General features: G+C 41.7%; 1 protein-coding gene across 1 annotated transcript in view; it reads right to left on the reverse strand.

Annotated features, from left to right (window-relative positions):
• The window catches only part of RAB20 (RAB20, member RAS oncogene family), a 28,673-nt gene extending 17,250 nt beyond the window's left edge, over positions 1 to 11,423 (reverse strand). Inside the window, exon 1 of the mRNA XM_068180142.1 lies at positions 11,083 to 11,423. Within this exon, the coding sequence (XP_068036243.1) occupies positions 11,083 to 11,254 (172 nt within the window). The 5' untranslated portion in view covers positions 11,255 to 11,423. The remainder of the gene's footprint in view (positions 1 to 11,082) is intronic.
• Between the last annotated feature and the right edge of the window lie 15,658 nt (positions 11,424 to 27,081).

Raw genomic sequence — 27,081 nt, forward strand, 5'->3', positions numbered from 1 at the left:
CTTTACATTTCTGGCACTACTTCTCCCTTCTAATTCTCCTTCCAGTTTGTCTGCCTACACACTTAAGAGCATATGTAATATCCACAGTTTAGGAGCATTAATCTGAGAATTAAAGAAACTGTAATCAGACAAGAGGCATGGTACATAAACTCATCTTATTATTGTTCTCCAACCCGGAGTAGTGCTAAAAATCTTAAAACAACTCAGTTCTGAACCTTCTAAACAAAATAAGCTACAAAGAGCAATGCTACCACTGTCCAGTGTCTGCCCATTCAACCCTCCTGCCAAGAGGGGAAGCTACTTACAGAAATGGAACTGCTCACTGATTTGCTTGCACTGCATCCTTTTCTTCCATAATTAGGGCAGTATCTCTGAGTTCCAAAGTGTTCTGCCACTCAAAGAGAAGACAACTATTCCACTTCCATTGTGGTTCCAAGACTTGAAGTGAAAAAAGAAGTCAAACAGGACAACGTTGAAAGGGCACAAAACACTAGAACAGGAAGGGAGATAAGGGAAACAATACAAATGTCATACATACAGCTATCTGCTGCAGGAGGGAAAGCTCATGTCCTAAAGGCAGTTTTGCAGTCTCATGAAAATAAGAAGGTATCATACTGGTAGGGGTTGGAGGAGCTAAGCAGTTTGAGACATTTTTAGTTTCACAAAATTGGAGATTTAGTTTTTTAAAAAGCAACAGCCTGTATCAGGAAGGGAACAAAATTAAAATAAATTCACTCATTATAGCAGTGGGAATTTTTTGTTTTGTTTAAAACACCCAATTCTCACTTGCAGCAAACCACAAGATTTGATGATCCCTTTTATGAGGCTTGGAAGATGCTGACTCAACTACACACATCTTTTTCTTTCATTTATTTTTGTACCTATAAGCCACTACAGATTCTGGTAATTTCTCCCTTTTCTGAATGCACAAAAATTTTGAGAGCAAATGATAGGTGGAATATAAATTAAAAAAACCTTTATAATATTAACAAGATAGTTATTTCTACCTTCAACAATTAAGAAAAGAACAACAGATTTATATGCCCAGATCACAGATCCAACTATGAAGAAGAGAAACTGAATTTTTGAGGCCTTTCACAAAAAAAAAAATCACATATTTACATATATATGGTTGAATATTATATATGACTAAAAACTCGTAAGTAGCCATCAGCTGCAGAATGTAAATCAAAAATTTTACTTTTATTTCAACTGTACTGAGGACCATTATTTTTAAACTAAGTATGTAAAAGTGGTTGCATGGTTGGACAACACCTTTTCTCTGTATTTTGCAAGGATCTCCTAAAGTACAAAAGCAGTATTTAGGAATATTAAATTATGTAACAGAGTATAGAAATATGTAATTGTATCAAAAAGAAAGGCTGAGGGAACAGGGAGAAGTAGCTATGCCAAATGCTCACACAGGTCTTTAGGCTCTCTGCAGAGATCGTCCATGAATGATTTCTTGATGGCCCATGCAAAGCCAACTTCCATTCTCATCTACTTCTTAAGAGATGGAAAGATATACTAGAAAATTCACAAACACAGCTGATATCTCCCTTTGAAAACCATGTTAATAAGCACTCTCCTAGATTTGTTTCTTTCCACACCCAGGTAGGTATGGAAATCTTGTATGTTTACTGAGGTTGTTGCCCTAAAGGAAGCTATCCTGACTCTCCTGTGATGTAGGATAGCAAATTACCTATGTAAAGAATTCAAATTAAGAGCAAAAACCCACTCACTTCCTTTGACCACCTCTGCTCTCTGCAACACACTTGCATTAGTTAAGTTTAATCACCAACCTGAAATCTCATTTCCTAGGCATATCTTCAGGTACTGAATATGAAATTACTGTTAATCAAGCAGAGGAAAATTAATTTATCACAGTTTTGATGCCTTTTGATCAACCCCCTGGATGTTGTACCCAGTGCTTCCCTGAAAGACAGGAAATCATTCAGACTTGGTAAAGAAAATAATTCTTTCTATTCCACAGTTTTTAATGGCTCCAAATGTATCCACCACAGACTCGGCGACTTTCTAGTTGGAGACCCAAACAAAGGTTATTTGTTTGGATATTTTGCAATAGCAAAATGTGACTGAGATGAGGGATTACTATGTGTACCTTCGGTTCAGGCAGTAAAACACTGCCACTTGGAAGCTCACATGGCAAGTGGCTTCAGCACGAGAACAGCAATTGCAGTGAAGCAAACAATGTAGATATAAGTGTAATTCATGTAGATAAGTGAAGTAAAGAGACAAAGTAGCCCATAGAGTATCAGGAGAAGCTCAGCCAAGGCACTGTGAAGCTGCTTACTGTGAGTTTCCCTGGTTTTGATATTTGTGTCACCATAATGTGCATGTACTGAGGTGAAACTAGAAATGTACTCACCATACATGATCACTTGAAGTAGTAATTGTAAAACAACTAGCAGCCAGTTACCTGCCCCACACTTGTATTTTAAGTATTCACTGTACCCTTAATTGCATAGTCAACAGAAAAGACACCACAACCTTGACTGCCTAAGTTCAGGCATCTGGACATACAATAGTAATTTTAAATACCTATTTGTAATTGAGTCAACATGTGTTACTTTGTATACTCTCATCTCTACATTACAGCTTATGAAGCATTCTGCTGTTTTGTGCCACACTATTTACTCAGCTAGACAGAGAACTACTGGGAAAAACATTTCCTGTCCCATCCCTGGGTTTTCCCCTTCACACTCAAACTGAAAGAGCTGTTGTTTCTTAGACAGCTCAGGTATACGTTTCACAAAGTCAAACTGAAGAATGCAACAGGGCATTAGTAACTTGTTTTCAGGCCCAGAACACCTATGCCTTTGCATATACCCTCTAGGATACCAGTTTAACTGAAGCCAATAATCCAGTTCTTGGACACCCTCATTTTCTGCAGTCTCTCCTACCAGCTCCCAATCCACCAGGAAGATGAATTTCCATGTATCTGCAATTTTTGTCAGCAGCTTTGCCACTGCATTTACGTTGTTTTACTAACCACTTCTCTTGTTCATGCCTCTCTCCCTCATACATTTTCAGTATTGGTATAAAGCAGACAGTATTTAAACTAATCTTTCAGCCGTTGAGTCAATTTTGACAGACATCTGCAAAATATAACTCTTCCTTCAGTAACCACGGAAGAATGCAATGCCAGAGGCACAAACTCTTCATTAAGATTTTCCATATTGCTCCAGCCTAGAATCTGTGACATTAAGAAATGGCATATTTAGTCAATTCAAGAACTGGAACAAACTCAAGTCCTCTTGAAAGTTGCTCATATTTGTCAAGCCACAATGCCTTGGCAAAATCCTGGACAGCTTTAGCCACGATCCTGGACAGCTATAGCCAAGCACACATCTCAGGTCACTGAGACTGTTCAGGGAGAGTCCTACTCAAACTGTTGAGTACTTTCCCACTTAGGCTAGAACAGCTCAGTCACTTTGCACACTATTATTAAATACCACATGCAAAGTGGGGATTTAATGTGGGAGCTGGAGCACAGAAGGTAGCACAGAGGTTCACACAGATTTACCTTAGCCTGCATCAAGTACTCACAAGGTGTCATAACTTCCCCATTAACTTACCTCTGCAAGTCAGTACTAAAATTATACATTAGAAATAAAATTCTGCTTTCAATAAAATAAGTTAGCTATAGCTGAATAAATTGTGTTACTTTTGTCTTCTGTTTCTTTTCGATATGTATTTTTCACTATTCCCTCTGACAAGGTATTTCCATATTTTTACTTAATTTGCATACAAAAGCACTGTCAGCTGCAGTGAATTTGCTACCTTTGACTTGACTTGTGTATCATTGTATTTTAAATTGCTGGACACAGAAAATAGAACTTCCTCCAGGACATTCCCCAGGCAGTTCATTATTTCTTCATATTTTTAATCATCTCCCAAGATATTCTGCTCTTTTCAGGAAACATTCCTTGCAAAAAAAAAAAAAAAAAAAAAAAAAAGGCAGTACAGTGCACTGTTTCACAATAACAAAACCATGTTTCCAGGGACAGTCTATAGCTTAAATTTTTTATTCCTTCCTCTGTATCTGCTTCAGAGGCTTTAGACACAGACCTCACTCACAGTGAACTCTCTTCAGGAATTTCTGTTCCTTCGAGCTTCAACTCCTACAGTTTCCTTTTCAAGATATGAAAATATATAGCTTATAACCATACACAGTAATCTCAAGGAAGCCACACTATGTGTGTATGAGGCACTGGTCCTCAGCCATCATTGTTTTTCATACAACAATCATGAATAACTAATTGAGGCCAACATAGTATTCTGCAAAATAATTTTCCCAAGGGCAGAAAGGAAATAAAAATGTTTTAAAAATCAAAGACTCTTGCTGGTAACTGGCCCCCAAGCCATGACTCACCAGCAACAAACTTAAAGCATTTTATTCTCCATAATTTCCTACCTCTATGTTTAGTTCTCACCTGTTGAGCACAGATACATGCTCAGCAGCCTTCCTCACTTATGGTCCCTGATACCCAAGACACTTTTTGAGGTGATATCCCCTATGTCCTTCCAACAAGAAACCTCCTGAATTAAAGATACCTCACTACACATTCAGCAACACCCAACCCCAACTGCTGCCAGAATTCCATCAGGTGCAGAAAGACACATGCATCAGAGCTCTCTTTGGCTTCAACTAACCCACACAACCATCTCATCTGCAGCTTCTTTTTCCCTGCTGTCATCCTCTACTTCCAAAATTCAAAACCAGAATAATATCAGAGTGGCTTCTATCAGTGTTCACTTGTGAGGAAATGTGTCACCTAAATCCTCCTCTTTCTTTGTTCTGTTGCTATATGATGGAGGACCATGTTTCTGCCCTACCTACTGACAGTTTGCATATCGTTCACCACACAAGGCAATGTTTGGTTCCAGCTTCCCGGGCCGATATCACACTCTGAGGACCAAGTCACAACCTGTTGCCCTGATTTTTAAAAGTGTTAAGTTTTCTTTCATAGTTCTTTTGAAAGTTTTAAAGTTCTCGTAAAACTTCTTTAGCCTTCTGATAATGTTTACATATTTCTACTGGAGTTCTCACACACTGTTCAAGTAAATAATGATTGTTTTGCATTCTTCTTTGTGGGAGGAGAGAATTGATAGACTGTTGGTTTGACCAATGTGGTTGGAGAGGTGGCAATTCCATCTTCCAATCCATGGTCACCTTTGGAATTCTATAAATACCAGATGTTCGAATAAAACTTTCTCTTTTTTCTCTTTTAAACTTACCAAGCTTCTGTCTACTCATTTCGTGTCCAATAGCGACAACACCCCATATCAGGTTTGCCTTGAGAACTACGCTGGGTCACTGCCTTTACCAAGAAAATGGAGTGTAGGATCAGGGGAAGTTCAGATTGGATATTAGGAAAAGATTCTTCACTAAGAGAGTGATGAACAGGCTCCCCACAAAAAAGCACCAAGCCTTTCAGAGTTCAAGGAGGCCCCTCTTGGTCATTCTTCACTAAGAGAGTGATGAACAGGCTCCCCACAAAAAAGCACCAAGCCTTTCAGAGTTCAAGGAGGTCCCTCTTGGTCATTCTTCACTAAGAGAGTGATGAACAGGCTCCCCACAAAAAAGCACCAAGCCTTTCAGAGTTCAAGGAGGCCCCTCTTGGTCACACAGTTTAACGGTTTAGTTCTAAGTAAACCTGCAAGGAGCAGGGAATTGGACTTGGTCTTTATGGGTCCCTTTCAGCTCAAGATATTCTTTGACTCAGTGTGTACAAGGAAGTGTTCATCAACACAGATAACTTGTGGGAAGAAAAAAAAAACCACAAAACTGTCAAAATCTAATTAAGCAAGGGGGGAACCTAATCCTTTTTACCGGGGGAATCTAACACATCTCACCAGCTAAACATTGCCACCTTGCCCGAGAAAGCTCAGCACAGGCAGCTGCCTGCACTGCAGCCTATGAAACCCCAGCAGAGATCAGAAGCTGTGAGCAATTCACACGTGCTCACTAGCACTGATTAACATCAGACATCAGCAAACCAGTCACAAGAGATGTAAGCACTCATTAGGCAGATACACTGCAGCTGACCCAAGGCACAGAATAGCCTTTTCTAGGCTATGTTTAGGTCCTTTGTCCCTAACTATACTAGCTCTGACAAGTTAAAAAAATATATATATATATGCAGGTAAAAATAAACAGCTGGAAGATGCAAAAATATGAACCTATAGCTGAGTATTCACAGAATAAAAAAATCAAGTCAGTCCTTGTTGACAGATAGCTCAAGATGAGAAGAAGGAAAAGAAAGTTTGCTTTCCATAAAGTTAACCTTCATGTTTCCCCATTATAATGCTGCATTAATATCTGCTGGCAAGTCCAAAATTCAGCCTTATAAAATAGAATTAGAGGATCCTGATGTGAACTTTCTAAAATACTGGTCATTCATTTACCAGCTCACTGCTCTAGTACTACGCCAGCAACACAGGGGACATGGCCACTAATAATTAAGAAATCTTGCTGCTGGGGTTAAGAAACCACTTATCTGTCAGATGAACAAATGTCAACTTAAAGAGACTGAAAATTCTAACATACAGAAAAGTTTTACCTTTTGAAACACCAAGGCATCAGAAAACATGCCTGAACACTCCAACAGTATCATTAGCTGTAGCCACCACACGTTATCATTCCAGGTTTAATGGTGGAATAGGACCAAGACCCTCAAAACTTCAGGAGGTTTTGTGCTGCCAGACAAAGATTACATGCTAGCTCTGAGCTACATGCCATCAGCACCCAGCAGGAAGCTTTAGTGTACTCCACAGCTGCTGTCAGCACTGCATAGGAAATATATTTATATATACACATGTGTATATACACACAGAGAAATATATATATATAGCTTTGACATCCTGAGTGTCCAACCCTCAATCCTTTTGTGTGAGGAGGAAGGTCTTCTCACTGATGTTGTTGCTTACTTTCCTTGTTGCAGAAAAATACTACTTAAAAAAACTAGTACAAAGGTCTCAAAGCATGTACTCGAATGTTTTAAAGACAGGCCTGTATCCAGCAAACTAGCTCTTCAAAATATGCTAAAAGTGCACAGTTAGTTCTTTTTGTACAGTTTATGGTTGGCTTTTTTTTTTTTAAGTACCTTTGAATTAACTGATCCAAAGAGAAAACAACAAATGTAATTTGTTGCATCAGAATATAAGAAGTAAACAATTCTATGCACCAACCACAAACACAACAGCAGCCATGCTGGCTCATACACAAGACTGTCTATCCAAGCCTCTGACAATGGAGAAACAACCAAAAGCAGATGGCTAGAAAAAGGAGAGCTTTGGAACACGGCAAACATATGATTCTTCTCCCAACTATTCCTCCATCTGTGGCTTATTTGTTTCCTTGACTTGAATGCAACTTCCAAATAACTTCTCTCATAATGATCAAATTGGAAAACAGGAGCTGTTGAACTATTTGTCATGAGCATTTACATAAAAAAACAATCAAGTCTGACAACTTCTGCACACCCATTTTACAGGGCTTGTGGATAAGAACATGAAAGATTTAGACTAGACTAAGCAGCTGATTTTTCCAAGATAAGGAGAGGTGTGAATGTACAGCTAAGACTCCTCCCTAGAATAACTGATTTACACTTCAAATCTAACTTGGTAGAACAGGTCAGGCATGCACACTGATTTCATTAACGTTAACACAGAAATGCACATTTTAAGCACTGCGGTAAGCAAATTTAGTTCTTCCTAGGAAAATGAGATTTTTCTAAATTCAGAGCAGGAAGTAACACAAAATCAACAGAGTGATTAGTGAAAATGACACACATTTTAAATACCTCAGAAAATCAGCAATTACACTTGTACTAGTATCCATGCATACGTAACTTTTGATCCATCACCACTACTGCAGATATTCTCATCAATCACTAAAGTCTAAGTGTGCACAAACATCACTTTGTATTACAAGAATGAAGCTTCATTGTATTGAAGCTTGCATTGTTACAGCCAAATGCCTACCACATACCAGAAAAACAACCAACCATACAATCTGAACTGCAAATAAAACATAGGGGACTTCTATGGAGATCAGTCCCAAAAATAATGCTCATAAGCAACAACAAAAATAAACATATATTCACATACTAAATACAATATGAATGGAGAAAATTTAAAAATAAGATGTATCCCAATTTACCTTGTTTAATTATGTATTGAACTAGTACAGTAGCTACTACCATGCATACTCTAATTTTTCTAGGCCAAATCTTCCCTATTTCTACATCATACATTGTATAAAGTGCTATTGAGGTATTGAGACAGACATCCTGAGCTGGCACTCAGTATTTAGGTAGGTGGGACAGGTGCAAACTTTGATCCATTTTCTTGTCATTGCTGTGCTAAAAAATTTCAGATCTCTTGGATGATTGTTGCTGGATTTCTCTATATATCTACACATATGTAATTAAAGAAAACAATGTATCAGTAATTGATGACCCTATAACTACTTCACAAGAATTCAGTAGTTAGCAACATCAGGTTAATAAACAGACAAAAAAAATCTAAATTTTAAACTCCTCCTTACTACACATTCCAAGCTTATTTGGTACTCACCTGGTAGAGATAAGACAGTGAGACTGTAGAGAGATAAGAGGCACAAACCAAGGTCTCTAGACACACTGAGGCCAGCAAAAGCATAAGGTCCACAAAAAATAAAAATAATAAACAAATAAATAACACCGGCTTTTGAACCCCCTAGTGACTTAATAGCAGAGTTACAGTGTCAACAAGGTCCCTTACTTCTTCAGCAGGACAACAGAAAGTGCATATGTGCCCTGGGAGCTTCTATTAATTCCAAGATTAATGAGAGCACTTAATAAATGAAAACCCACAGGCCCCACCCAACAGTCTAGCCTAGTTTTGGCAACTTCCATCATTCTGCAGGAACACAAATCAACAGGGAGATGGTGCAAGTGCCCTTGTGTGCCCCTGAAACACAAGAGAAGGGACAACCAGGCTCAGTGCTAACTCCAGCAAAAGAGAAGAATGAGGAAGATGTGTTATGCCACCCTGGCACAATACAGCAACACTTTTCAACTGTTGCTCCGCAAACAGAGCTTCAGCAATTCTGCTCCAGAAGAGCTGCTGAGCAGCAGGAACTTCTACTGCAGAGCTGTGCATTGGCAGTGGCCCTGCTCCAGGGTGCAGAGGGAATTGTGGCCACTGGGCAAGTTATTGCTGAGCTCTGAACACTTGCACTGTCCTGACACAGATATCAGCTGGGTGCTTCACCTGGCACATGAAGATTCCACCTCTGGAGCTTTCCAGATTCCACATACAACTGGAACCTGATTCCTCAATTAACACTGCATAAAACACCGCAATAAGAATAAATGACAGACAAAAAGGGCTCTAAAACCAGCAGACACGCCTTGAAGGGACTTATTTTATTATGAATGATAAAAAAAAATGGAATATGTCAATGAAAACTACCAAGGAACAATCTCTCCAAGAAGACGGTTTTTCTGTTGAAATAAAGCCCACTGCTAATCATCCACGGGGGTCTGGCTTACTAGAAACAAGCAGCAACTGGCCACAAGGACTCTACATAGTAAAACAAATAAACTTCAAAACTGAAGTAGATTTTTAAAAAAAAGTACTGCAAATGGTACAGAAAGTATATTTAAAACAGAGCTACTGGTAGAGAGCTTTCATGATAGTAACAGATTACTAAATGCAAGAAAAAGTGCTTAAACACCTCCTCACCACACCTCCCATAAGTGTTTCTGTATAACTTTTCTGCAGTTTCATTTCCCCCTTTCCTCCTTCTCAATTCCTGACACAGGAAAAGCCATTTTGGACTAGATTGTGACATGAAGTGACACAGCAAATGAACTTCCCTCCCAAATTTCATCAAGAAGAAAATGGAATATTGCACGATGCTGCAGCTCCACAAGTTTCACAAGAACATATAACCTGCATTCTTAATGCTGCTACTGAACAGTTTTAAAAAATCCAACTAAACATGAAAACAAAAAACCCAAAAACAAACAAACAAAAAACAACAACAAAAACCCCACAAAACAAAGACTATATTTGCAAAGAACAACTTAAAGGCAAGAGCATCAACTGACTTAATTTTGCAGGACACTCTGGTCCTTTACATGACAAAGGACAGCTTCCTGATTTAATAATCAAGAGCAAGACACAGGACTAAGATCACAAACCACTTCTCCAGTCCGTGCTCTCCCAAGTCCTCCACCCAGGCCTCCAAACCACAACCCAAGCTCAGTCCTGCATCCTAGAGATGCTGCCTGCCACAACAGTGGGACAGACAGCCCCTTGCTGCTATCCCAGACAGAAGCTGCCGGCAGCCCATGCTCTTTGCGCACCAGTTTCTTACAGCTGCGGTGAAGGGGAACGCCACGTCTGAAGGGCTGGCAGGCAGCACGCCTTTGGAAGTCCGCGTCTGACACCAGCTGATATCAAACAGTACACGACGAGAAGGGATGAACAGAAGCTGTAACCTCTCTAATTCCTGACTGAACTTGTAGCCAGTAGCCATGTACTCGGGTAAAAGAACGCAAGCAGGCACCGCAATCTTCCCTGTACATCCACATTTTGCAAAGCAATAGTAAAAATACCAGAGATAAGCAGTTGTAAGACCCCTTGTGGTCCGTCAGAATCGTGTCTCTTTTCAGACTCTGTCCTACCGCCAAACCCTATGATTCAGACGACTGACTTCACCGTAGATTCGGAACAAGGCGATAAGCAGCGGGGCAGGGCTCCCGGCGCTGGCCGCCGCCTCCGGGGCACCGCGGGTCTCCATCTCCCGCCCGCCGCTTTCGGAAAGCGAAGCCGTCCTGAGCGAGGTCACCCGCCCCGCCGCTCCGTACACTAAGGGCGAGCCAAAACTAGGGAAAAGAAAGCTCTACGCGCCCCAAGGCACGGAGGGTGCCGCGGGCAGCGCCGCTTTCACCGGAGCCGGAGGAGAGGGGCAGCCCGCGGGTGTCGGGGAGCCCCGCTCGGCCGGGAGCCCGGCGCCGGACCCCCATCCCCTCCGTGCTGGCCCCCGTGCCGGGGTCCCCTCACCTGCGGTGTCCCAGATGGAGATGTTGTACGGCCCCCACTGCTTCAGGTAGAAGGCGCCGCCGACGGTGCTGACCGTCTCCTGGAAGCGCCGCTCCATGTAGCGGTGCAGCAGGGAGGTCTTGCCCACGTTCATGTCCCCCAGCAGCACCACCTTCCCGTCCGGCTTCTTCATCGCGGCTCGGCTCGGTTCCCTGCCGGCGGCCGCTCCTGCCCCCTGTCCCGGCCCGGCCCGCTCCGCCCGGCGGGGCCCCGGAAGCGGCGGGACGAGGGCCGAGAGCCGCCTCCGCCGGCAGCGCAAACTTCGGGGGCTCCGGCGGAGCCGCCGCGATCCGGCCCCGGCCCCGGCTGCTCCTCCTCCCCCGGCCCGGCCCGGCCCCGCTCCCGCCCCGCCAGGGGGAGGGGACGCGGGCGGGGAAGCGGCCGGAGCTCGGCGGCCCGTCCGCCCCTGCCCTGGCCCGGAGGAGCCGGGTGAGGTGTCCCGGCCGCCCCGGGGCGGGCTGGCCGCTGAGCGGCTGCCGAGAAGCCGGTTCTCGCGGGGGCGTCGGGGCCGAGCTCGGCCTCGCTGAGCCTTCGGGGGATGCAGCTGCGTCCCGGGATGCTCGCGTCCTTACAGCTGGAGATGGCACAGACACCATCTCCGCAGCGCTCCTGGAGCCCAAGCCCGCTCATCCCGCTCCCCTCCTGGGGTGTACATGGAGGGGCAGAAAGTTGCTCCGAAATTAATCTCTCTCACAGAGCTGTGACAGCTGCCAGGCAAACACCTTTGCCCTGGTGAGAGGGAGGTATCAGGGATTATTTTCCGAGGGGCAGGTCTACCCAGTTTCACAGTCAGTTGGCCAGCTGCTGTAATTCAGATTAATTCCATTACAGGTGATGAAATTGCAATCATTTAAATTACCCAGAGATTTGGCCTATCCTTTTTGCATCAGTCCTCTTTATGCCAAACAAATCTGGGAAAAATATTAATAAAATATAAACATTCTACAAATTTGAGGCAAATAGAGGGATAATTTGCAGACCAGCTGAGAGGGAGGAAACAACTGTTGCAGTATTCGTAAGAGAACCTACCATTTACTAATTTTCTCTCCCTCCCCACAGAAAAGTGGTCAGATAGAAGCACTTTGCTTAATAAGTAAACATGTATCCTCATTCTTGCACATGTCTTGTTGAAACTGCTAGAATTTATTTAGCCAGTCTAGGCTTCGTATTTATGAGATGCTTTGATTTTTGCCAACCTGCTAAAAAGGATTAGCTGTGTGACAGTTTGGGTTTTTTAAGCCATGCCTACTTACTTTTGCTTATTCTGCTTTTACTGACCAGATTTGTAATCTTGCAGCTGTACCCAGTGATAAATAATTTCAGTGCAGAATAAAATATGCTCCAGATATTAGAGTAGTGGATATACCCAAAGAGAGGGGATGTTAAATGGTTAGGTAAAAAAAGTCTTACAAGTCACTTCAAGGTATTAATATGGGATGTGATTCAGGGCTGTGTGCAATACTAATTAAGGGGGGGGGGGGGGGGAATTGTTTCACTTGGATAATTGTGTTGCTCTATTTTTATGTGGCATGTTCAGCCTTTGCATTTTCTGCCTGGATTCCCATCTCACTCCTAAAGTTGGGAAAAGTATACTCATTCGATCAAAGTGCTTCTCTGACATACCGCAAAGCAAGTAGGTTTCTTCTGGGTGCTTGGTATGAATGTGTAAAAATGACAAAAATTCTCTTTGTATGGAGACTGCTTGCAAATTCCTATGTGCAATATGTTTCACCCTTTTGAAGTGGCAGGTACCATTTCAGAAAGAGAAAAGAAGAATCTTGTATCAAAGAGTTTAGACCATAAGGATCTGCACCTGTAAAAAAATCCCAGGTTTATGTACTCTTACCTTATGAACTATTTTACTGTCCAGTCCATAACACCTAAAATCTTAAACACATTTATTGATTTACTTCTGGTACCAAATCCTAGCATTTAAAGCACTTATTATTTCTGAATTTATACACACAATTTAAGCACAATTATTTCTGAATTTTACCAAAATTCTGCTGTATTCAAATTGTTTTCAAGTACTAGTGAAATGTAGGTCTTTCTGCTATTCAAAACAAGTATCAATAGTTTCTAAAAGTAAGCAGAGAAGTTAGGACAGAAAACAGTCTGAATAACAGGGTGAAAATGCAACTGGGATTTTAGGCTCTGTTAATAACACGCTCTATATAAAAAGAAGCCCACTCCCTTCACAGATGTTCTCTGCAGTTTCTTGAAACATATACCTACATCTCCACATATTTGAGTGGGTGTATTTCGAGCTAGCGACAATCAGAAAGACAGGGGACTCTCCTGAAAATGTCACCAGCCAAATGTCACTGATGGCAATGTACCGCTTTTGTATGTTGAACATAGCCTAGCTCAACGAGGCGCCATATTCATCTGGTCCAGTACTGGTTTGGACCTGGTGTAACAACTAAAAACTATCACTCAACAAGGGATGTGCATTATCCCACTAGTATTGATCTCCCATTCACTGCTCACTTAAAGGGTCGTCTCTGTTTCACAGCAATCTGTCCCTAATAATCAGGTGCTGGATTATTAGGATGGGAGGGTGCTGTGTGTTGTTTCAGATCCTTGGGCGAATTTCGGACAGTGGTGATCTGAATAGGGTCAAGTTTTGTCAAAGGGCCCCTGAGGAGAGCCCTTAAAGAGTCAAGTTTCTGAAGTCCTCAGCAGCCTGAGCTCCCACTGACCTCAGGAAAACACACTCACTAGGCAGAGCACAGTGTGTTTTGTTATTACTGCCGACGTCGCCTTGGATGAATGCACTCCGAACTACAGCATGCAATTTAAGTCACCTCTGGTAAAAGTCAAATGGCTCACAATAGTCTGTAATGCAATATAAATAATAACAGAGCATATGTGAAAATATTTGGGAAAACATTAAGAGCCTGTAATTTGCTCTCTAGCACTCAGATGTATTAGCCTGTTGCGAGATAATTTCCCCAAATCACTGAGTTGTCTGTAGCAAGATGTCTCCACAGTTGTCCGTATGGGCACGAAGAATGACAGTAGTCAGTATGGGCATGAAGAATGTCAAATTACTTGATAGGAAGGAATATGGAATACTTTACTCTCTAGGTAGTGCATGTATGTGGACTACATACATTGTCTGGTGTTTGTTTTTCATTTTAGAGCATCTGAGGACACCTTTAATTACAATGAGGTTGTTAATTAGCTTTCCTGACAGCGTGACAATGTGCTTACCATGGTTGGTCTCCAGATGTTCTGAAATTCAGACACTTGGATTAGGATACAAAGAGGGACAACACATTAAAGTTTCTTACCCACTTCTGTGCTAGAGTAAGACCTTCCCAAGAGTAAGAATGTTAGCCTTGTACACAAGCCAAAAACCTGAGCCAATAATGACTGTACTGACGTCAGGGTAACTCAACCTTTCTAGTCTCCCGCAGTATGAAAGCTGCTTAGTATTGCAGGAGAAAATTAGAGCCTGTTTATTTTTTTCCTTGCCAGACTTCCCTATATATATGTATTGTCCTGCCTATGGTCCTCATTTGGTCTTCAGGCTAACAATATTTTGTAAGTTCACATGAGGTGAAATGTTTGTCACAGAACAGGGTTGTTTTCTTGCTGAGCTGATCTTATTTTGGAGACAAATTGGGCAAGTGTTTGAAAGAATATGTCACATCAGCTACTAACTGCTGCCCCCAACATGTCACAGGTGTGCTGTGGACTTGGTGTTCAGCACCTCAGTCTGCCTCCTTTTTGTCCCCTGTCAGCGTCTCTGTGTTTTGGCATGTTGAATCTCCATGACCTGATGTGTGCTTTCTGGAGATACCACAGGTGACCTCAGTGGGGCTGTTTGTAATGATAAAGGTGGTACAAACTTATCCTACTTTTAAAGCATGGAAGAATCCATAACTTAGATCCACCTCTCAGTTACCTACTGAATCCTAGACAAGGCTTTACAAACCAAAGAGAAAGACAACAATGAAGGCTTCTTCCTTGTCCTTAATACGTGCTGGCACACCAGTATTTTGTTGCACCTCTTCATGAAGCATGAGGTCACTGCAGAAGCTACAAACAGGTACCATTTAGTGAACCACAACAATATCTGGTTTTGTTTCTGCTTATTGCCTTCCTTTATGACTTCTTTCTTCTAATGAGCAGTGAGTTTACTCTGTTTAATCAGTATGCATGCTCATGAAACAGAAATATTAGCCCTCATCATCTTTCAGACAGCTGTAACTAGAAATAACTCTCAAGGTGTTTTCTTTCAGGCTATAAAGCCTGAAATACGTAGACAGAGCAGTGGCAATGTGATTAATAGCTGTGTAGCCTGAAAAAGCTATTCTTCATGTTGCCATTGCTTTGCCTACATATTTATTCTAACATTCTTCCTCTCCACCCCACAGGTTAGTCCACAACCTAGATGCCCTAATCCAGGGAAATTGCCTACACTGCTTATCAAAAGCTAGTCTGCCCTTCTCTAGGGTTGCAGTTCCACACCTTTCTCCCTCTCCTTTTCCTGGCATTTTTCTTAGGCTGGCATTGGCTTTGGTTTGACTATTCCCTATGACAACTGAGCTTGATAAGCTGATGAAAAACCAGCTTGGCAGTGACTGTGAGTAATTTTTTGCTGGTTTTGTGATTGGCACAGAGGAGGCTGATGAGGCAGCCCATGGTTGGAGGCACTGAGCTTCAGTCCCCTGGGTCTTCAGCTAAGCAGTGCTGGCTGCTCACTTTCAATTGGCAAGTGTCCCCACTCTACCTCATCTTCAAACATTGCAGGTTTTAGAGCACCTCAGTTGCAGGACTGTTTTCTTTCACCAGGATTGGAAAAATATTTCACTGTATAATTTCTGCCTGGTTGGTGTCTGAATCGCATCACACTGACAGTGAGCTGATAAACCAACTAGCTCAAGACATCCTTATCATAGAAAAGCCTGACCTGGATGATTAGAATTTCCCTGTGTAACAGGCAGTTGAACATCAGGTCTTATATGGAAACCATGAAGCAACCTGAGCTATAGATATACTCAACCACTGAGTGAGCAAAAATAAACTCTTCCCTGATGCACAGGTGCTAGACATGCAGATGAAAATAGGAGCTCAGGAGGAACTTCCCACCCAGGTCTTTCTTAGGAAGTTAGTTTAGTCTTTGTTGCTAGCACTGTGTGGAGAGAGCAGCCCTGCTGTGCCCACTGCACCAGACAGCTCGATTCTCTCCTTGCTAGTTCTTCCTGCTCACCAAAATCATCTGAGCCCTCCCATACCTTGTACTGTGACTGGTGAGTTTCCCTGTATGGAGGAATCAGTTGCTCTAGTTTTTCTAGACTTCCCAATATATGAAGGAAAACTTTTTTTACCTGAGTTTCAGGGGACTTAGTGTGGATATACTCAATAAATGACACAAAATGTAGGACTGGAAATTCAATCAAAAAGTAAGCATTGTGATTCAACGTGATCACAATGCAAGAATTTCTGGTAAATACACTAAATATGAGTTTTGCATAGATTGATTTTTTTTAAGTGCAGTATTTTAAGGTCTAGTCTGATTTCACCAGTGCACGAGCATTCAAGGCTGTCCTACTGTCATGTTCCTGAAGTTTAATAGGGCACTGTGTGTATGTGTACAAAGGTACACATAAGCTTACAAGAAGTTACAGAATTATGGCCTATAAAAAAATGCATTCGATTTTCACTCTTCCTGGTATCATGAAGGAGATGGAATAAGTTAGCCAGTAGTAAGACAGAATTTACTTCAGTTTTTATAAACTCATTAAGATTCTTGTCCATAATAAGCAGACCCATGTATCTAGGACATCCTATGGACTGCAGCAGCCCACAATGGGAATATGAGTGCAGATTTGGCAGAATCAGAAAGCGTGGTCCTCTTGACTAATAATGATATGGGAGTCAAAAAAAATGCAACTTGTGACCTTTAAATGTGAACTTATTTCCACAACACGTGTGACAGTTGAAAGAATTTAATTTTTATTTGCAAGTTCAATACTGTCATCATATGAATTGTTAAATTGTTAAAAAATGACATATACAGAAGAACAGACGTGTTTTTAGTTGAACCACCTCGTTCCTAATGACATGCATGCATATCAAGTATCTTTTTCATATTAAACCTTAAGTCATTTCTCTAGGCTGTAGCCACAGCTATTCTCTATGAATAAATTCACATTGTGCCCAGCATGCCATCATTGTTTCTGGTCATGAAGAAAAGGCCATTGAGGAGCATCACAGACAAATTTGCCTCAGGGCAAAATCCCATTGCCCTGGTTCCAGACAGAACAGGGTTAATTTTCGCAGTAGCCAGAAGGGATCATGGTTAGGGCCTGGAGGTACTTCTATGCCACCTCACATCATTTTCTGGGGTCAGGGGAAGGGGTCCCTTCCTGCTGTCAAAGCATGGCCACGAGGTGGGGTGCTGTCAGGGGTTTCTGTGTGGTGAGCACTCACATGTGAATTGTTCACCTCTTAGACACGTTGTTATTAATATTGTTGCTATTACTCTTAAGTTTTTTATTGCATTGCTTTTTCCAGTAATTGTTCTTGTCTGAACCCATGTTCTTCACCTTTTGAGCCTCCAATTCTCTCCTCCATCTCCCTGCAGGGAAAGGGAGGGGATACAGAGGAGTGAGCATGGGGCATGTGGTTTGGAGTGTTTCACTGGGAACACTAAACTGGGGAACCATTTCTAAATCATGACACGCATCCAGTCAGGAGTTACACTTTGTCCGGCTGCTAGCCCTGTTACTACACTTTCGTTTCACCTCTTGGCTGGACAAGCCATTGCAATCTTCTTTTTTCCTTCCTCTTTGAACTCCTCCCCACCCATACTGGCAGTTGTAGAGAGAAGTGGGATTTCTCCTCCTGGTGCTTGTTAAAGTTAAAAAAAAATTATTTAATTTGGCAGGAAAAAACCCAGCTACCCTCTTTTTATCCCCTTACAGAAAGACAACACTGTGACCTTCAAAGTGTAAATTGATCACTATGAAATGAAATTCATCACTATGGTTTCTCCTAAAAGTATTGCACCCCTTCATGAGCTCTTGTTTCATCTGGCCACGTGTGGCCCTTGGATGAGAGATGCCCCAGTTATTCACGGATAAGAGAACCTATTTAGAAAGGAAATATTAATGCAATTAGAAGGATAAAGATAGTAATGATTTACTTACATATATGAAGATGTGACTTTGAGATTAGAAGAAAAAAGGATGATCCAAGTGGAAATTAGAATAGACAAATATAATTTATACTAGCATCTTTTTGGAGAGCAATACTGGAAATTCTTGTCAAGTTTGTAGCCTTCAAATTAGAAACTTACAGCATAAAATGTTCCAGTCCTCTGCTAGTCCTAGTTTAGAACTAGGGGAAAAAAGGAAGCTGTGATGATTTTCTTAGTTGCTTCTGTAACAGAAAATCTTTTCTTCCTAGAATATGAAAAAGGACTTCTGGCTGCTTTCTAAATTGTATATAGAGACAAAACCCTCCAGAATATTTCAGATTTTAGTTGCTAGCTAGTTAGTTGGGCTTTCACTGTTTCAGTTATTATATCTAGGCATTAAAGCCTACCAAAATAGTTTCAAGCACAGCATGATGGCAACCTCATTACATTTGAAACATTGCCATACCATAATATCCTGTAGAGAGTTTACATAAAGATGGTGCAGTCAGAATTTCCTGCTTTTTCTATGTCTTTAACCATATATTGATGATTAAAATGAAGTGCACCAGTCCCCAGCACATCACTTTACATCACAGTGTTTCTGAGAATTAATTTCTGTGTTATTCTTTTGGGTGCATTTCCAATTTCACCATTCAAAAAATTGCTGTTGATTGATCCTAGGAAACTGTTCTGGTTTGCTTCTACCCTTTCTTTTTTAATAACCAAGGTTTTAATCATTGCTCACCTTGGGTACTCCTCCAAAAATCTTACTGAGATCAGTGGAACTATTCATAGCCAAGGTATAAGTAAGTACGATGCAATTTGACCTTCAGTCATCTCAAGAAAATATTCTCCAATCTAATTATGTAGAGAAAATTCTACTGTAAATTCTATAGCAAAAATACTTTAAAATTGCCTCTGACAAACAGTGTCTAGTGCTTGCAGCTGAAACTTAAACTTTTTTTTCCTGCTATAATAGTTATTCTCTATGTAGCTCTGTTATGTGAAAATTTGCGATGTTTGCTGAAGCAGTATATTTTTTGGCACTTATGAGTTGCTAGGAATTGCATGCTGCTGTTTCAACATCTTTCCAGATTGTAGATGTTGCTGTCTTTCTTGGTGCCTGGCAAGTCACCTAGAAATGGTATCTGTTGCTGAGGATTCCCTTTACAAAAGCAAGTTGCTGAAATAATTGATTTAGTACCTCCTGAAATGGCTTCAGCTCTGAAAATATTTAAAATTCTGCTTGCTTGCTTTTTTCCACTTGAAATGCCAAGTGGGAGGTAAATATAATTGTGGATTGGCTTTCTTTGGCATTAAGTTATCAGTATTAATTACTATTGTTATGATGTTTCCATCTTCAGAGCATTGCAGAAATGCAGCACCACAATCTGCTCTCATTTTCACTTAAGCCAACCTCCTTAAAACATTGCTTGAATTGTTTATGGGAGCAAATCAGTTCTGTATTTGGCCTCATACCTCACTCGTTGGTTCCAGAGCTTTGATTATAAGGTATCCTAACCCTGTTTCACACCCAGGGCAAGAAACTCTTAATCACAAGGGAAAACTTGGAACCCTAAAGGATGAAAGAAGAAGGAAAATACTCAAGGAAAAAGTTTCTATTATGAGATTTTTCTTCAGTGAATTTGGATAATAGGTATCCTTTTAAGACACTGAGAAAACAGCTTCTGTGATATAGAGGACATTGGAGAAATTATTAATGTTAGCTGATAATTAAGGTAAATTCCTAATTTAAACAGAAGTGCTGGGTAAAATTCATTCCAGATATAATATTATATAATTTAATTTACTTCGAACACCTGCTTCTGTCAAAGCTAGTCTATTTAAGGAGGAAAAATACAGAGTAAAGAAAACTTTTAGAACATAATGGAGATGTTAACATATGATTAACATAATATTATTATTGGAGTAAGCTTGTTCCTATTTAAGCCAAATAAGGAAGCTTGTAATTCTCTAAAGCTCAGATGAGATTACTATAAAATAACATGGCAACACTGCTATTCATAAATCAGAAAAAAAAAGAAAGGTGATATTTAATTTAGTATAGACAAATGACACTGAATGGAAAAAGTGCCTGAAATTAAAAGGTGAAACAGAAGGGGATATATCCAAAGGAGAAAAGAAAGACTACAAAATAATGATTCAAACCTTTATTATAGAATATATGCATGGAAAACAAGAATGGAAGAGGGTAAAATAAAAAAGAAATAGAAATACCCAGTCTGATTGTAAACATCAGTGAGTCTGAAAAAAAAAATCCATTCTCAGTGAAATGGCAAGTATGGACTTAATCCCATGGCATATGCAGCTGAGTGCTGAAGTATTTTCTTGGCTCTTAGGAATACCATTAACAGTTAAAAGCACACCTAAATGAAACTTATGCTAAAATTCTTCAGTTAAGAAGGATGGACTTGAATTTAAATTCTGAGTTTTTGATTAGGGTTATAAATTACCTAACTTATGGACACACTGATAATGGATACTAACAAAAAGAAAAAATTGAGCACAGATGGAGAAATGGCAATGAACACTTTAGCTGTGTTCTTCAGAGCAAGTAGCAAAAAATCCATCCACTTCAGTGAGCTTCAGATCACAGCCTGTGTTTTGATGCATAAGGCACACAAGTTCACAATGTGCTTATACTTATTGCTTGTACATTTTGTGATTCTAAAGGAGAAAAGATCTGTAACAAACCTTTGCATGAAGGCACAAGAGCTGCAAGAACTTGAAACTGAAGGACTTTTTAAAATTGAAGAATTTAGGCAATTCAGGAAGTGAAAGTGGAGTTTTTTTTTCAGATAAAACATTTTCCTCATTGTCTCTGTCCTCAAATTGCCAATACAAAGGATGAAAAACTATCAGGAAATTACCAACAGTGAGAGAAGTCATTCCAGTCTTGTGGTGGGAGGTTTAAAATGGAAGGAAGTAATTGTTTCTTTTCAGTGCATGATTTGAGTGCATTGCATGATTAGTAAATTGCAGAACTTCTTGCTTTGTGGAGGTCAAAAGTTAAAAAAAAAAGGAGATTAGACTAATGAAAATCAGAAAGTCTCAAAGCTGCTAATTCTGAGCAGCATTTACCTGGAAAGAGCTCCTGTACACTTGCTCTGTTTCCCACTTGAACCCTCCTCACATCTATGAATTGAATGGTTTTATGGAGCAGCCCCCAAACTGCTGAAGGTACATATAATCATAAATTGAAACTTGGACCAGCTTGTCTTAAAGCATAAATTTAACAGGTTTGGCATTTCGGGAGATAAAAATGACAGCTCCTTTGTCCCTTCCGTGGAACACTGAGAATTTGAGGCAGTCAGGGAGTCAGGAGGTGACTGTAGAAAGGGGCTGCAAAGGTCTCCGAGATTCTGGCCTTCCACATCCTCTAGTATAAAGCTACTAGACTCACATGACCCACGTGGAGTCTAACGACTGTTCAAGGTTTTATTTTTCAAGCTGTAGGTGCTCTCTTGCTTCCCAGCTGGAAGGATCATAAAATTTATATTGTCATGACCCAGGTGGTTGAAAGGAAAAAAAAATAAGTAATGTGGATTTCAGAAGTATAATCTATACTGGATTTGAGCAAAGAAATATGGAGATAGTAGTTAGAGATTTTTGACTGGAAAAGTTTTTGCAAAATCTGCATAACTTGATCAAAACTTAGGTGAGGGTAGATATTTGGTCTTAAACTACCTGATTAGTGGTGGTAAATTATGATTCTGGTTCTTGTAGCTTCCTCCTGTCCGGTCTTCTGAAAGACTTTTCTGATCAGCTCTTTTATTGTGTCCCTGGCAAGACAGGTGGCTGCTTGTGCCCCATTTGTTTCATACAGAAAATGAAAACAAATCACAAGAGGCTGCTGAAATAAGTAGTTTATATTTTCACCCTGCTAAGATAAATATTAACTTTGGGCCCTCACATGTTTTCAGATCTGACCCAGAACTTATCAGACACTTGAAATTGTTAACTATTAACCAGTAGATGGAGGCTGGTTTGGTCACATTCTGAAATCAGTCATTGCTGAAGAATGAGATGATTCATGACCTTGACAAATTCAGTTGCTGATGGCAGAAAAAAAAAATTAGCCTTTTCTGAGAGCAGTTGATCACTATCTACTCTTTGTGCATATTAACTGCATTAACATAACATGATAAAAAAATGCAGAAAAGTAACTGTTCACCAGGATCACTCAGGGACTAACAACCCAGCCTCTAGTTTTGACATTGCTTATCTGTATTAGCAGAATTTCATTCTAGCCTTCTTTACAGTTCCCTTTTTGCAGAAAACATTGAGGCATTGAGGTGCTGGAGAGTGTCCAGAGAAGGGCAATGGAGGCTTGAAGGGTCTACAGAGCAAGTCATGTGAGGAATGGCTGAGGGAGCTGGGGTTGTTCAGCCTGCAGAAAAGGAGGCTCAGTGGAGACATTATCACTCTACAACTACCTGAAAGGAGGTCTCCCAGATAAATGACAGGATGAGGGAAAATTATCTCAAGTTGTGGCAGGGAGGTTTAGATTGGATACTAAGAAAAATTTCTTCACCTCGAGTGTTGTCAGGCAGTGGAATAGGCTGCCTAGGGAAGTGGTTGAGTCACCATCTCTGGAGGTATTTAAAAGACAAGGCTTAGTGATGACTTAGACAAGACTTGGCAGTGCTGGGTTTACAGGTGAACTCAAAGGTCTTAGAGATCTTTTCCAATCTAAATAATTCTATGATCTGAACTAAGCTATGGATACGTGGTGTACATTGTCCTAAAGGCAGCCTGTTGATTTCAGCCTGTGAGACACACTTCTTCCTCAGTTCCCAGACTGAATGGTTTGGGCATATTCTATACAGTCAATGAAAAGAGGTGTTTTTGAAGGCCTCCTTTAGGAGACCCTGTCAGGTCTAGGTGTCCCAAGGGTGAATGATTTTGCTTTTATTAACAATAAAGTTCATCTACTATGGCATTACCTCTTCAGTTAAATCAGGTTAAGATTCTCTGAGTTTCTGCTTTGTCTGTTCTGGGCATGGATATGTGAAATAACTTGAAGCAGGGGATATCCTTTAAAAGATAGATATACTTTTGGAAAATATCCTTGAAGAAATAATTTAATTTAGTGCTTAGTCTCATACTACATTATGTGGGAATTTTGTAGATTTGTGTCGATGTGCCTGGAAATATGAACCATTTCAATTACAATAGCATGTTCAGAATGTAATTGCATTATGGGGCATGAAGGCATCTCTCTGTTGTCAATTCTGGATGCTTAAAAATTTGTATCCAGATTTAATAGCTGAAGCACCATTTCTGTCCTTTTGCTGTTGACTTTTTCTGTGTAAAAGAAAACTTGATGCTCAGACAGGAGGGAGCAGGTGCAATCTCGAGCTAGTGCCTTTATCTGGACAAGTAGGAAAATCAAGACTGCAGGCATGTATACATCGTATCTGCCACAACACTATTGACACAGCCAAAAACTGGAGAGATTACTTCTGAAACAAGCTCTTGCAAAGAAAAAGAAGTGATTGCCATTTCTCTCAGCTGTATTTTTTCCCGAAGTCTCCCATTATGTGATTTCAATGTTTACCTTACAAAGTCGGATAAAGCATACTGGATGTCATGGGGATGCTGGGGATACTCCCGGTCCCGTAGGAGTCTGGAAATGCTGGAAATGCTGTAAGATAATTTGTGAAGAGCACAAAGCGGGAGCAGGAGGAAGGTCCGGGAGATGCCGGGGTTTCTGCCCGGCCGTCGCGGGCCCCCGGGGCCGGCAGGGGGCGGCACGGGCGCCTCGCACCGGGAGCCGCCGGCCCGCGCTGCCCGGCCGGGGCTCCGCTCCTTCCAACCTTCTAACCCTAATAATTGGCAGAAGTGCGGCGGGAGGCGGCCCGACTGCCCACGCGTCTCTCGTCTTCCTCCTCACAGCCTCATTTCTCAGCACGATACCAGGTCCCAAGCATGAAACGGCTTCTGGGCAATTCAGGCTACACGTGGAATCTTGTTGAGGGATGCAGCACGTTCGTCTTGCTGTCCTGCAAGAGATCACTACTGTGCCTGAGAGTCTGTGTGCTCGGGCTCTTGAGCTGACAGCAGTGTGAGTGAGGAGCAGTGAGCCAGACCACCCCAGCTGCTGATGGCCAGGGTCAGGTCTTTCTGAAAACCAGGTGACTGCTAAAGTCATGAAGCTAAGGGAAATGTGAGTGCCATGGCCCGAGGAGGAAGGGGGACATCGCTATAGGCTCAGGGGTCAAAGCATACACTTCCCACGGAAATCAAGCGGCCATAGAAACCATATCTAATGGAAAACTTGTTTGTAGTGTTTTAAGTTGCCACCCCATTAAATTTAAGTAAACTGGTGCAATGCTACAGGTAGCAGTACCTTCAGCAGGGCTCCCTTTGCTGCGTGGAGGCTGCCTGCCCCTCATGGACCTGCTGAGCCTCTGTGTGCCTTTGCAGAAGTGCCAGCCCCACTTCATGGGGAAGGGACAAGTTCTGATAAATAATAATGATAAATGTGTTCTTGTTATTATTATTGTTTTTTCCCAGCAGCTAATAAATGAATTACTGCAAAGAGTCAGGGGAAATCCCTTCACTCTGAAGGTCCAGGAGATTGTCTGTCTCAAGTATTTCCTCACTACGCTTTGCTCTCTAACTGCTTAACCTGAAAGCTCAAACACATAACAGTCGTGTGAGTGCAATAAGAAAGATTTTTTTTCAGTGGTAGATTCACAGTCTTACATTCTGAAGAAGCTAGCAGATGAAGGACCTGACGATCAGCCTCAGTAGTTGCCTTTTCATCAGCCTTGCTCCTGGAGAGGGAGACCTAGAGCTGCCCAGTCTGTGTCCAGGGCCACCACTGCTGCAGCTGCTCAGAGGGTTTCACACAAGGGCAGAGGTGTCCCTGGCTGCTGGGGCCCTGCTGCAATCCAGTGCTGGTCTCAGCAATGCTGAGATGTGGACTGGGTGAGCAGGGGCTGCTCACACCCCTGGTGCGCCAGTGGAGAACTATAAAGCTCTTCATTCCCCTCTCTCTAATTAAGCAAACAGCAGCATCTTGAAACTGCATGGTATTGTGGCAAGTAAGGACCATAATTTATCCTGCTTGGATACAGTTTTGCTACCACTGCTCTGAATATGAATTATTCTACCCACAAATTAAACTGAAAGCTTATCACAGCAAGAAATACTTGACAAAGATGAATGATTCAAACAGCAGAGATTACCTAGGTTGTCCACCCTCTGGAAAAGTTCTGCTGATAAGCTCTGTGAAGGTACTATGGTGGAGACAGAGAGTCTCTTCCCCTAAACAGTCACAGCATGAGTCCAAAATAATTTGTATTGCAGTCATACTGCACTGAGATGCTGACATCCTTGGGATATTGCTGCTCATATACTCTGTCACTGCCAGAGTAATCAATAATGTCCTGGGCCTAGAAAAGAAATGGTTTAGAGGCCAACCAGTGATATTAAAGAGACAAAAGATGGTTTTTTTTTTTTTTTTTTTTTGGCCATTCATAAAATGGTCAATTGATGCCTTCTTTTGTAAAATAATCTGGTTCCACTAATCAGAAAAGTACCATTAAGTCAGCAATACAAATGAGCCGCCTGGTAGAAATTACTTCCCACATTTCCTGAAGCGGAAGAAGCCCTGGCAGAGGGCAAGGGTCAGCTGATGGTAAGGAATTAGTCACAAAGCCGACTGCCATGCCGTGTGTGCTAGCGTCCGGAGCCCGTGGCCATCGCCCTGCGGTTGTCATGGCAGCCCAGAAGCTGCCGCTGCCTGGGGATTCACCAGCCACTGTGAGACCCCTCTTCACGCTCTGGAAATGGATGCCACGGGAGGAGAACCGAGTGCAAGATCGCAGCTTTCAAGCTGGATGCAAACAGCCAGCTCCATGTTTACAGTGCTGAAATAAGATGGGTTTCCTCCTTCAGTCACTTTTCTCTATCCTGCTTTTACAGTAAATACTCTGTCACGGGGTACTCTTTCCAATGATGCTTTATATAAAAAGGCAATAGAAATGTCATTGTATTCAGAAAATGTTCACCTGTGCAGTCAGATGCTGTTAAGACCATACTTACTTTCTGTAAAAACTTACTTACTGTCTGTGTCTGATGAGCATAGAGACTGACAGCATTACTTAAAGACATGAAAACAAACAACCTCCTTTTAAGTGCATGTTATATTCCCTGCTTCCACTCTCATAGTCATGCTGGCTTGGCATATCTCTCTTACCTTGCTTAAGCCTGTTTTGAACAAAACCTGTGTCAGGTGTCCTGTTGCTTCCTGCTGGATAATTTTCAGGTTGTGTGTTATCACCTGTGCTGTGTGTGCTGTGGGTGCTGCTGTGTGTATTTTCCCCTCCTGTGCTTACACACGTATATAAACTCTGCTGTTTCTCACCAACAGCAGGTAACAGCCTTGGTGCAGGAGCTCTGTGTGCAGGCTGCCAGATCTACCCATCCTGGGACTGTCCAGAAAATGAACACAGACCTCTGTCAGTCCTTCTGCAGTCTGTCCTTTTCCCCTGGCACTGGTAAACCCCAGGAGGGTGGCATGGCTGCTGCAGAGCCCAGCTCTGCACACCCAATGCCAACAAAGAGCCCTTTTGTGTGGAGGAAATTGATCTCCAGGGTGTGCCGAAGCCCTTTTCTGGTGCCTGAGCACCAGTGGCCACTGTGCACAGTGTGCCAGGGCCAGGGCAGAATGAAAACCCTGGAGATTCCATAGCAGTGTCGTGATGGATGGATACTGCCTAGGCCACAAGAATCACAGAGGCCTTCACTTTCCAGAAGTGGAAATACCTGATGGT

Source organism: Anomalospiza imberbis, chromosome 2 (genome assembly GCF_031753505.1).
Source record: "Anomalospiza imberbis isolate Cuckoo-Finch-1a 21T00152 chromosome 2, ASM3175350v1, whole genome shotgun sequence".
Taxonomy (NCBI): domain Eukaryota; kingdom Metazoa; phylum Chordata; class Aves; order Passeriformes; family Viduidae; genus Anomalospiza; species Anomalospiza imberbis.